This window comes from Ictalurus punctatus, chromosome 4 (genome assembly GCF_001660625.3).
Source record: "Ictalurus punctatus breed USDA103 chromosome 4, Coco_2.0, whole genome shotgun sequence".
Lineage (NCBI taxonomy): Eukaryota > Metazoa > Chordata > Actinopteri > Siluriformes > Ictaluridae > Ictalurus > Ictalurus punctatus.
The window spans coordinates 23,630,876-23,643,702 of record NC_071284.1 but is presented as its reverse complement, the minus strand read 5'-3'; the positions used below and the strand labels follow the sequence as shown (position 1 = coordinate 23,643,702).

Genomic DNA, 12,827 nt, shown 5'->3' with positions numbered 1-12,827 from the left:
ATACCTGCTTATAATAACAGACCAGTCTGATGTGTGTAGACTTGTGTGTGGTTATGTTGTATTTTCTGCCTGTATTTAATAATAAAAAAAAAATCTAATCTCAGACTATATACTTTGTATGTTAACAAATGGTAATAACTGCAATTAATTTGAGGTAAATGTAGGCCAACTGACATCTGGTTATGGTAGCTAGTGAAGTGTTGCTCAGGCTAGCTAACTGCAATTAAAATGTAAGTAGCTATTGTATAACAATAAAAATGAACTAAAGCAGGCTACATAAAAATACCACTACTGACTAGATTTATGAGAGGTCAGCTAATGCGTTAAAATGTCAAAAAATGTGATAATTTCACCATCTTTCCAGCAATTGTGTTTGGGAAACGTTGAAATGAATGGGGTTCAATGCTGGAACTATTCAGTGTTTGGAACTATCAGTTGCCTCATGACACAAAAGTCATGACAAAAGTAGCCCAAAAGTACAAAGTACCCAAAGATCATCATGGTGTAGCGCAAGGATCATGGTGGCAAGCTCTGCCCTGTCCATTACTACTATTTTAAGCTGGAAATCATTTATTTGGGGTTTGGCCATGCCTACGTGCTTTACAAGTCACATTTCTGGCTGTGACAGCCAGTGTTCACATTGTCCCAGCAAACATGAGATGTCTGCCAGATGTGTAGATCATGTCTATATTGTGTCGGTCAGTCCAGAACCATATATGTATGTCTGCACGATGTGCAAATCAGGTTCAGTATCTGGACATCTGACTACAGCCCTTCTTTGATGTAGATATGCAGTTCAATGTTTTAACGTCTGGCTAGGAGTTATTTTGGACGTGCATGTCATGTGCAGGAACTTGACATAGGAGTTGTCAATTTAATTCAAAAGTTGCCTGTCATAGCATAATGTTCATATTGCTGTTATTGTATACTGTCCAACTATTTGGACAAATTTTTTTATGCTTTGGAAATTGTTCTTGAAACTTTCATGCCAATAAAGCCCCAGTGAATTGACCTGAATTTCTTACAAATGCTATGCTATGACAGGCAACCATGCAACGCTGTCCAAAATAATCATTATCAAATATAATAATAATTATAACACACTTTTACTGCAGTTCTGCAGGTTTGTCCAAGTGCTGTTGCCATACCTGTCTGTCCACGATGGTTGACATGTTCACACATTCAGTACTCAGATTGGGCAGCGACTCACATCCATGAGCCTCGCTGCTTGCAATACATGTGATGTTCTACTCATGCAAGGGCCATGTTGCAGCAAGGCAAAAAACCCACCAACATCCCAGAGTTGAAGTTGTTCTGTACTGAGGAATGGGCTAAAATTCCTCCAAGCCGATGTGCAGGACTGATCAACAGTTACTGGAAATGATTAGCCGCAGTTATTGCTGCACAATGAGGTCACACCAGATACTGAAAGCAAAGTTTCGCATACTTTTGCCACTCACGGATATGTAATAGTGGATCATTTCCCTCAATAAATAAATGATCAAGCATAATATTTTTGTCTCATTTGTTTAATTGCTTCTCTTGGTCTACTTTTAGAAATGTAATGATGTTTTAGGTAATATTTATGCAGAAATATAAAAATTTACTTTATTATTATCATTATTATTATTATTATTATTATTATTATTATTATTATTATTATTATTATTACTTTGAATGGGAAAATATAGTAGGGTAGAGTAGAGTTTTCTACCACTCCAGCTTGGTCTAAGTGCTGTTTCAGCTGTTTGGCCAAGGGCAGCAGGTGTGGTGGGTATCTACATTTAACTGTGATTTGGTTCAGGTGATGGTAATATATGCAGGCATGAAGATCCCCTCCCCTCTTTTGTATGAAGAAAAATGCCACAGTTGCAGGAGAGATGGAAGGTCTCATGTAACCTTGCTGTAGTGCTTCAGAAATGTACTCTTACACAGCCTTGTTTTCAGTTAAAGTTAGCAGGTAGATATTGCTACCTATTCAGGTGTCATAGTACCTGGGAGCAGGTTTATAGCACAGTCAAATGGTCTGTGAGGAGGTACAGTGTAGGATATGGTGTTGTTAAACACCTTTTTGGAATCACTGTCAGAAATCAGTATCTGACATATGGACCATGATAGAAATATGGATTTATTTTGGAGAAATAGTACAGTGCATACTGACAAGAATGTCAAACCTTCTCCGTACTGGGAGTGACTGGATATTCACCACAGTAGTAGCAGAGACCTCTTTCCAAACCCTTCTGACATTTTTTGATGGTTACATGAATATGGGTGATTTACATGAGCTCTGGAGCTGGAGGATTCTCACTGTTGATGCTGGCAGGGAGAAAAAGGAGACTCAGAGTTGAGGAGCTTGTCTAGGCAACTGGCCAAACTGATGTGGTGTCTTTTGACAACCCACTGTCACAGCCAGCCAACTCTGTGATCATATTCCCTCTCAAACTCTGGTTGTAGGCAGAGATGGGTTCAAGTTTGATTCATCTGCTTCCTGTAGCCAATGTGCAAAACGCTAAGATATAGTTGGTTGCTGACTGTTGGCCTTGTTTGAAAGACATGGGAAGATCGCCTGCTTCACTGCCATGGTTAAGGTGATGAAACATGTTGCAAATCAGTTCTACAGAACTGTCTTAGAACATGACTGCATAACGTCAACTTCATAACTTCAGGTTAGGTGCTTGACTGGAGATGATGTGAGGGGCTGAAGGTCATTTCAAGAAATTGTACTTTGCAATTTGGGATTTGCAGACACGGAGTGACACAGGAGGGAAATACATTTTTCAGTATTCTGTCTTAACCATCAAATGTATTGTGACTATCAATGTTTGACTGTTGAAATATTGTGTAAGGTGTGAATTTATCATGAGATGTAAACAAATTAAAGACTCTGTAGTGAGCCAAATGATTCATTTTGTTCCATCAAAAACATATATATTAAGAAGATAGCAAAATAATGTACACAAAGACAATTAACACAGACATACGTACTGTATACGCTGAGATAAAAACATTTTTAATGCAAATTGTGTATTTAGTCTTGTATATTACACAGTGAGGGAAAGAAGTATTTGATCCCCTGCTGATTTTGTACGTTTGCCCACTGACAAAGAAATGATCAGTCTATAATTTTAATGGTAGATTTATTTGAACAGTGAGAGACAGAATAACAACAAGAAAATCCAGAAAAACACATGTCAAAAATGTTATAAATTGATTTGCATTTTAATGAGGGAAATAAGTATTTGACCCCCTCTCAATCAGAAAGATTTCTGGCTCCCAGGTGTCTTTTATACAGGTAACAAGATGAGATTAGGAGCACACTCTTAAAGGGAGTGCTCCTAATCTCAGCTTGTTACCTGTATAAAAGACACCTGTCCACAGAAGCAATCAATCAATCAGATTCCAAACTCTCCTCCATGGCCAAGACCAAAGAGCTCTCCAAGGATGTCAGGGACAAGATTGTAGACCTACACAAGTCTGGAATGGGCTACAACACCATTGCCAAGCAGCTTGGTGAGAAGGTGACAACAGTTGGTGTGATTATTCGCAAATGGAAGAAACACAAAAGAACTGTCAATCTCCCTCGGCCTGGGGCTCCATGCAAGATCTCACCTCGTGGAGTTGCAATGATCATGAGAACAGTGAGGAATCAGCCCAGAACTACACGGGAGGATCTTGTCAATGATCTCAAGGCAGCTGGGACCATAGTCACCAAGAAAACAATTGGTAACACACTACGCCGTGAAGGACTGAAATCCTGCAGCGCCCGCAAGGTCCCCCTGCTCAAGAAAGCACATATACATGCCCGTCTGAAGTTTGCCAGTGAACATCTGAATGATTCAGAGGACAACTGGGTGAAAGTGTTGCGGTCAGATGAGACCAAAATGGAGCTCTTTGGCATCAACTCAACTCGTCAGTGGGCAAACATACAAAATCAGCAGGGGATCAAATACTTTTTTCCCTCACTGTATCAAAAAGGCTGTTGTCCTTGTTTACTTTATAACCTTTATATACCTTTATAACCAAATAAACATCAACCTGAAAATGTAAGCTCCTTAATGGAAATCAAATGAAACTACATAAGAAATTTTCAGTTCTCAAATATTCAATCCTTCCCAGCTACACACACACACACACACACACACACACACACACACACACGCATGCACTACTCACCGTCTGCTGCAGATCTGGAATAATCACTCTGATGACAACTGTGTTGCTCTGAGTGTCCTCCATCAAGCTCAGCGGCCGCTCAGCCGGCACTCTTATAGTCTCATAGATAGTGTCCTCTTTAGAGCTCCCGGAGATAGACTCATCAGAATAATCAGAAAAGCTCTGAGCCATTTCATCCTCACTGGATGTTGGACTCCGTGGCATAGTATGGGACACACACAGAGTCAACTGTGGAAACACACACATACAAACACATAATTTTCTATTATAATTACTTTATATTAAAATGTTAGACAAGTTGATTAGTTGCATAAATGTATCTATATTTATGTATATTTATTTAAGGCTTCAATCATATTAGATTTACTGTTTTTAATTAGTTCAAAAGAAAGGCAAACTGAACATGAAAGAATGGCAAATTCATTATTTTATACCCAAATAATGCACAAGTAAAGGCAATCATAACAACCTATAATGTTAGAAACAAAAGCATGCTTTATAAGTTGTTAATCATTTGCATGAAAGCTAAAGCAATAAAGCCTGATTAAATCCGCTCCTTAGTGAAAATGAACGTGTCAGGGTGCTGTTTAGCATAATTAGCATACACATAAAATTATAACGCGATTTGCAGTGATTAAGACTTGACAAAATCATGCAAACACATCTTAATGAATGTGTTGAATACACAGGATTAGGGATGTGAATGTTCTTACATGGGCTGATCCACATGGATACACTTTGATGTTTTATTTTAGCCGTGAAATGTCTTTTATTTTGTATAAGCTGTTCATTTTTATGAATTTTATGAAGGGAATATGGTCTTGTAATTTATAGGAATTTGCAGTTGTGTTTAAGGGTTCAAAAGCTTAAGAAGATATAAAGTTATTTCTCTTTTTACTTTGCGATTTATACATACAATCAATTACTTCACAAATTTAAGTCTGACCAAGTCAATTAAACCCCAACAATACCTGGATTGTGAAGACCAAAAATTTAATCTATCACACTAGACAGGGTTTTTATTTATTTTATTTTTTTTTTAGATATCATTAAGTGTGTGTGGGTGTGGCTCGTGGTCTGTCCTTGTATCTCCATCTTTACTTCTCTGTTCACATATATACAGTAAAGTTGTAGGAAATGGGGAACAGATTATACCAGTCAGTAACAAGTGTGAGGGTAAAGAGATCATAAATAAATATGAAAATAGGAAACTAAAGGGGTCAGAGAGATGCACAATGAGACTGTAGCAGTTGGGGGTATGGTTTAATTGATCTGCAGTGGGATTGTTGTGCCTGGGGAACAAGCTACAGGTGTAATGATTATTGTGGCACACCATCTTTTGGCTGCTTGTAATCCTTGTTATTAGGAGGCTAAAGCTGGTGGAATGCTTGAGCTCAGGGTTTCTGGGCTAAAGTGAGTTATGCTGATTGGGTGTCCCCAGTAAGTTTGGTTTCTATATGGTGTTTTGTAAGGGGGCTTGGGACCACCAGGTTGTCTAAGGAGAGTTAAACAGATCACGTTAATAGACTGGAAACAGGGCTCAAGTGTGCAACACCTATCAGTGCAGATGCATATGGAGCTGGCAAATGTAAAATAAAATACAGACCTGTTTAATCATATCTGGTAAGGTTTATTTTAGACTTGTAATTGTGAAAATAACTTTACCGTTTTAAAAGAAAAAAAATAATACTGAAATATTCCTGAAAAGGGTGGTTTGTGGAAACAAGACTGAACATACTTTTTTATAGTTCTGGGGAAAAGTAGTTCTTCTGTTTTTGTGTATATCTCATACTAAATAGTGTTAGATCTTCAAATGAAATGAGTAAACACCCAATACAGTTTTTGTGTATTTTTTATTGAAGCAAAAAAAGTTGTCCAACACCTATCACCAATGTGAAAAACTAATTGCCCCCTTAAACTTAAAATCTGGTTGTGCCACCTTTAGCAGCAATAACTGCAACCAAATGCTTCTGATAACTGGAGATCAGTCTTTCACTTACTTCTAGGACCAAGACTTACTCCTATGCTTTGTCTCATTGTCCTGCTGCAGTTGCGCTTGAGTTTCATAAGGACTGAAGACCGGATATTCTCCTTTAGGATTTTCTGGTACAGAGCAGAATTCACATTTCCCTCAATTATAGCAAGTTGCTCAGGCCCTAAAGCAGCAAAGCATCCCACACCATCACACTTCCACCACCATGCTAGACTGTAGGTATGATGTTCTTTTTATGGAATGCTGTGTTTGGTTTATGCCAGATGTAACAGGACTCCTGTTTTCCAAACAGTTACACTTTCGACTCATCAATCCACAGAACATTCTCCCAAAAGATTTGAGGATCATCAAGGTGTGTCTTGGCAAAATTCAGATGAGCCTTAATGATCTTCTGGGTTAGCAGTGGTTTTCGCCTCGACACTCTTCCATGGATGCCATTTTTGCCCAGTGTTTTTCTGATAGTGGAGTCATGAACAGTGACCTTTACTGATGCAAGAGAGACCTGTAGGTCCTTTGATGTTGTCCTTGGCTCTTTTGTGACTTGCTGGATGAGTAGTTGCTGTGCTCTTGGAGGAATTTTAGATGGTTGGACACTTCTGGGAAGGTTCACTACTGTGCCAAGTTTTTCTATTTGGAGATAATGGCTCTCACTGTGGTCCTTTGGAGTCCCAGATCCTTTGAAATAGCTTTGAACCCTTCCCAGACTGATATATTTCAGTCTTCATACTGATATTCTTCCTCATCATTTCTGGAATTTCTTTCAACTTTGGCACAGTGTGTTACTGGGTAAGACCTTATAACCAACTTCATGCTGTTAAAAAAGTTCTGTTTAAATGTTGATTTGATTGAACAGGGTTTTCAGTAATCTGGCCTGGTTGTGTCTTGTCCAGCTGAACCCCATTATGAATTAACTTTTTTGCTTCAATAAATAACATTAGCACTTAAAAACTGCATTTTGTGTTTACCCATGTTGCCTTAGTTTTATCCTAGATTTTGTTTTAATTTCTGAAACAATTTAGTATGAGATATACACAAACACAGTAGAAATCAGCAAATACATTTTCACAGCACTGTACACTACAAGGAAGGAAGGAGGGTCTGGTGGTATATTACATTCTCTCTCTCTCTCTCTCTCTCTCTCTCTCTCTCTCTCTCTCTCTCTCTCTCTCTCAAACACACACACACACACACACACACACACACACACACACACACACACACACACACACACACAAAATAAGATTATTAAATATTAGCAACAGTGTGTGTGTGTTGTGTATATTGTATTTGCTCATCTCTGTGACTCATAAGTCTGGCCAAAGGTCAGAGCTCCCTGTCTGACATTCTCTTTTTGGTTAACCTGGCAATGCCTGCTTCAGTCACCATGGTACTGGACTCACAGTGGAGTTTATAGATGGTTCATGGATGGTGTGTGAGCTACAGCAAACCTATTGTTAAGAGTTTTATTGGATCAGGGCAGTATTATAGCAAGGCTGAGGAGTGAAGATGGACTTTAAAGATGTTTGATTTGTTCCTCTTCATGGAGACAATGCATGTTATTAAATTAAGGCATTTTGGTTTACACTCAACTTTACCGCAATCAGAATCACACTTCAGTAATCCTTCCTAACTGCCAGCTGTGACGCATACAGTCCTAACAACCCGCCAATGCTTTTGTCTGTTAATACAGCGGATATATAATGGCAATCTAATGTATATGTAACATTAATTTTAGAATTATGTAGCACTGTATTATTATATATAAAGTTGCTCAGACATTTTAATGGAAATCCTTGGTCTCTGCTGCTGCTTTTATTTAGTTTAATCCACACATCATAACCATTGTAATGGTGTGCCTGATTCCTAGTGGATCACTCTATTACAATACTAACTGGTACACTGCTATTGTACAGAATATTGTATTTATCTATTCCTAACAACTTTTCTCATAGTCAGATATCTTCCTTCTTACATTCATAGTCAGTTGTTCTTTATCTTTTGAATTGTATTCATATATTTGTATGTTTTCTATGTTAGCATTAGATACTGGAAGACCAAACCTAATCTCATTGCTCTTTCTATGTGCAGTGACAACAAAATTATTTATAAAGTTATATCTGAAAAACTTTCACTACCTTACTGGAGGTAAGTTGCATATAGAAAAGCTACTACATTTACATTTCTTATACATAAGATATATTGAGTATATGCGCTCTAAAAAATGTTGTTTTTTTGTTTTTTTACCCAAACGCTGTGTTGAGCGTTTTGTGTAATTTATTTGGGTTATTTCCTCACTCTTGGGTAGTTTTTGGGTAGTTTTGTGTAACTCAAATGCTGGGTTAGGGTCATTTTCACTGACAGTAGAATCAATGCACCCCTCCCCCACCCGACGCATCAGCCCAGCTCCTTGGGTCAAATCAACTCAGCACAGACTGTGTAAATTCGCCTCAGGTGGAGGTTGCAGTTTTCACACAGACAGACTGTTAGATTTATTTAAACATCTCCTTTGATCAAAATCTGATGTTCTCATCTTAAATATGACTTATTTAAGTAATTTACTTCAAAGACTATATATAGGCACCACTTTAGCAGCTCTAGAAATACATTTCTGATCACCTTCTTGTATATAATTTTAAGGAGATAGCATGTTTACATATTTGTTTTATAATATGATAAATTTGACATTTTCAAAGGGTAAAAAACCCCCTGAAAATATGAACCCATTTCTGAATTAAAATTAACCCAGCATTTTTGTAAAAATGAAATCATCCTTTGGGTTGAAATTACCAACCCAACTTGATGGTTAGTTTAGCCAAAAATATGTTCTGTTCTATATTTGCCCAGCCACTGGGTTAAAATAACCCAATTTGGGTTGTTTTTAACCCAGGGTTTTGTAGAGTGTGGTAATTAGTAGCAGTGATATTTTGCTGCGTTTTAAGTCGTCATGTTTTATTGTTTTATTTCCCACTGTGTGAAGCTACATGCTTTATGCTAGTTTTAGCACCAATTTAATATGCTGAAACAAACAAGCAAAGCTAGCAAGTATTTCTCTTTCTTTTAAAGAATTTATCAAGCAAAAAGGGTATTTTGTGTGCATGTGCCGGTATGTCATAGCTGTGTATGTGATAAATGTTATAAAATATATACTATAATTGTTTTCTATGAATTTGATATGTTATTGAAATAAATAAATAATATTTGTATTTTTTATTTTATTTCTTTTGATCAATGTATGGCATAGAGTACAGAATGTGGTGGTATTAGTACTACATGTGCAGTTACAGTACGTATACTGTATATGTGTATATAGTGCCTGCAAAAACTATTCCAATTCTGCCAAATTGTATGGAGATTATTGGTGGACAGGAATTTTCAGGTCATGCCACATATTTTTAATTAGATTTAAGTCTGGGCTTTGACTCTGACATTCTTTTTGGAACGTATATTTTCAACCTAAATACAGATGTCTGGCTGACTGGAACCAATTCTCCGCAATAGTTTGCTTATATTTGGCTCCATCCATGTTGCCTGTGATGGCAACAAGCTTTCCAGCTCTTCCTGCTAAAAGCAACACTAGAGTATAATGCTACCTTGCTTGATTGTAGGAATGGTGTTATCTGGGTTCTGGGCTGTAGTTGGTTTGTACCAAACATTATGCTTTAGCTTTAGACCAAATGGCTCAATTTTAGTTTCATCAGAACACAAAATCTTTTCCCAAAAGATTTTCTAACATAACCATTTCCCCCCTTATGGCCACTCTTCCATGGAGGCTGTGAAGAGCTGATGATATTATTGAGGTCTTACATAGGTATTACATAAGTTCTCTTATTTCAGCCAGTGAAAACTTATAAATTATTATGCTGTATTTAGACTTTTTTATTATTCAAATAATTCTGAAGACATCTAAATACTTTATTTCATTATATTTCTATAGAAAGTCTCATCAAAATAAGGGGAAAAAATCCCACTAAGACATGCTTACATTTGATGTTACAAAAATACAGCAAAACGAGGCACTGTATATATCTACATGCGGCTTTGGTACCTCAGCAATGTTTTAGCTACCTTTCTGGAGAATTTGTGTGAAATAAGGATATTTTGTCTGTATGTGCAGAATAAATGCAAAGCAAGAGAGGGAAGAAAAGCAGATTCACACCACAGACACATCATTAGCCCCATTGCAGAGATACTGTAACAACCACACTGATCCAGTGACTGCCAGAATAGTGCTGAGATTGTCACACAAATGCTTAAAGTATTTACTGAGTAGTAATCTAGAAAAACCAACATAATTATAGGTGGGATCAATCATGATTGGCTTGTAAAATTCAAATCCTGTTTTGCATTCATTCTTATTTTTCAGTGTGAACACACTAGTAGTGTACACACAAACATTTTCTACAGCAGTACATACTATGAGTATGTCATTCTATTTCCTAAACCCCACATATAGGTTGTGAATTTGCATGATTATGGCAAAAGCCCTTAGAAAACTCAGCAAACTCAGCATTTGAATCCTCACTGTATTCCTGAGTCTTCTGTATTACACTAAGCTTCCCTTCGAAATATTTTATGAGCTTATCTTAGTCTAGACACTTTTATGTGTGTTCCAGTCAACCCAGACAAGGAATGATAGAGCCTTGCAGTGTCCCATTTAATCAACTTTCCTTTGCTTCTGTTTTCTTCTAACATAAATCCTGTTTTTCACCATTACACTCTGTGCACTCCAATTAAGATGAAGACTTTTTCACCTCAGCCATTAAATGGTGTGATGTCTCTAATTTTAACTAAAATACACTTCAGGAAATTATGTGCACAAACCACAGACAAAACTGCAATGGATATAAAAAATCTACACACCCCTGTTAAAACAAGAGGTTTTTGTGATGTAAAAAAAAAAATGAAACAAAGATCAATCATATCAGAACATTTCCACCTGTCATGAAATGGACTTTGAGACAGATGCAAGTGCAGTTAAAAGCTTTATTTGAAGAGAAGCAGGCATACAAATCCAAACGATGGGCAAAAACATGCTCAAAAAACAAGTGAAGGGTCAGGCAATCAGTAAACAGGCGTAAACAGAACAGAGACAAGAATCAGAAATGTGAGGACAAAACAGGATCAAAACCATGAAACACAGAACAGGTCAAAGCTTGGTATGGGTCTGGCGGAAAACACAGAAACACACATACTTCACACTGCACAAAGACACACGAGGGGTTTAAATACTAAACGTAATCAAAGAGGGATAACACAAAACAGCTGAGATGTTAGGAAATGACCAATAACATAACAGGGGTGGAGACATGAAGAAACCAAAACAAAACACAAGTGTAATGAGAAACACAGTTAATGACAACCTGGAAGCGCGCCCTGTCCAGGAAATTTGTGACACCGCCTTAAATGTAAAAATTCAATCTGTACAATGCCATTGAAAACCAACCTGACACATTTCAGAGAAAAAAAAATAAGAAAAAACTTAGAATAACCTAATTGCATAAATGTAGACAACCCAGAACTTTATTGGAAGCACCTTTTGATTTTAGTATACCACTTAGTCATTTTGGGTAAGAGTCCTTCAGCTTGGCACATGTTGACTTGGCAATATTTTCCTAGTCTTTCTTCCAAAAGCATTCTATATCCATCAAATTGTAAATTTCAGTTCACTTCAGGTCACCACACAGATTTTTAATTGGATTCAGGTCTGGGTTCTGACATCAGGTCTGGTCATTGATCTTCTTTTGGTTAAGCAATTTCTTTATTGATTTGGAGGTTGTATTGAAAGGTGAAATTCCTTTTCACCTTCAGGCACCTTCACCTGAATGTTTTGCACAACAATTGACTGGTATTTGTAGCTACTCACGATTCCATTCACTTTGATAAAAATCCTAGTTCCAACTGAAGAAAAGCAGCCCTAATGCATAATGCTACCACCACCATGCTGCATGGATATGATGTTCTTTTGATTATGTGCTTTTTTTGCACCAAACATACCTTTTGGGATTGGTCTCATCAGACCATAACACATTTTGGCATATAGTTCGGAGTGAATTAGTTGAGCTTGGATGTCTCTTGTGAGAAAGGGCTTTCATTTAGACACCCTACCCCATAGTCAAGACATGTGAAGAATACGAGAGATTGTTGTCACATGCAGAGAGTAATCAGTACTTGTCAGATATTTCTGCAGTTCCTTTAATGTCGTCATAGGTCTCTTGGCAGCCTCCCTGGTAAGATTTTGTCTTGCCCTTTTATAAAATTTGGAGGGACGTCCTGTTCTTCGTAGTGTCACTGTGGTGCTCTATTTTGTCCACTTGTTGATGATGGCCAAGCAACCAAGACGATGTGAAGAAAGTCCTATAGTTACAGCTGATCTTTATTTGAGGTTTGAGCACAGCCACATGCCACATTATAAAAGAATGTGCACAATTATGCAACCAGGCTACTATAATGTTTTTTTTTTTTTTTAAATTCATTAATTCATTAATTTCTCTCTCTCTCTCTCTCTCTCTCTCTCTCTCTCTCTCACACACACACACACACACACACACACACACACACACACACACACACACATATATATATATATCACATTAAAGGTGGAAAAACATCTGACATGATTTATCGTCGCTTCAATCTTTCCTTCATCATAAAACAAGGGTGT

General features: G+C 37.3%; 1 protein-coding gene across 1 annotated transcript in view; it reads right to left on the bottom strand.

The window, feature by feature from the left end:
* The window catches only part of LOC124628034 (SH3 and multiple ankyrin repeat domains protein 2), a 161,987-nt gene that overhangs the window by 115,855 nt on the left and 33,305 nt on the right, over positions 1–12,827 (bottom strand). Inside the window, exon 2 of the mRNA XM_053678083.1 lies at positions 4,174–4,401. Within this exon, the coding sequence (XP_053534058.1) occupies positions 4,174–4,377 (204 nt within the window). The 5' untranslated portion in view covers positions 4,378–4,401. The remainder of the gene's footprint in view (positions 1–4,173; positions 4,402–12,827) is intronic.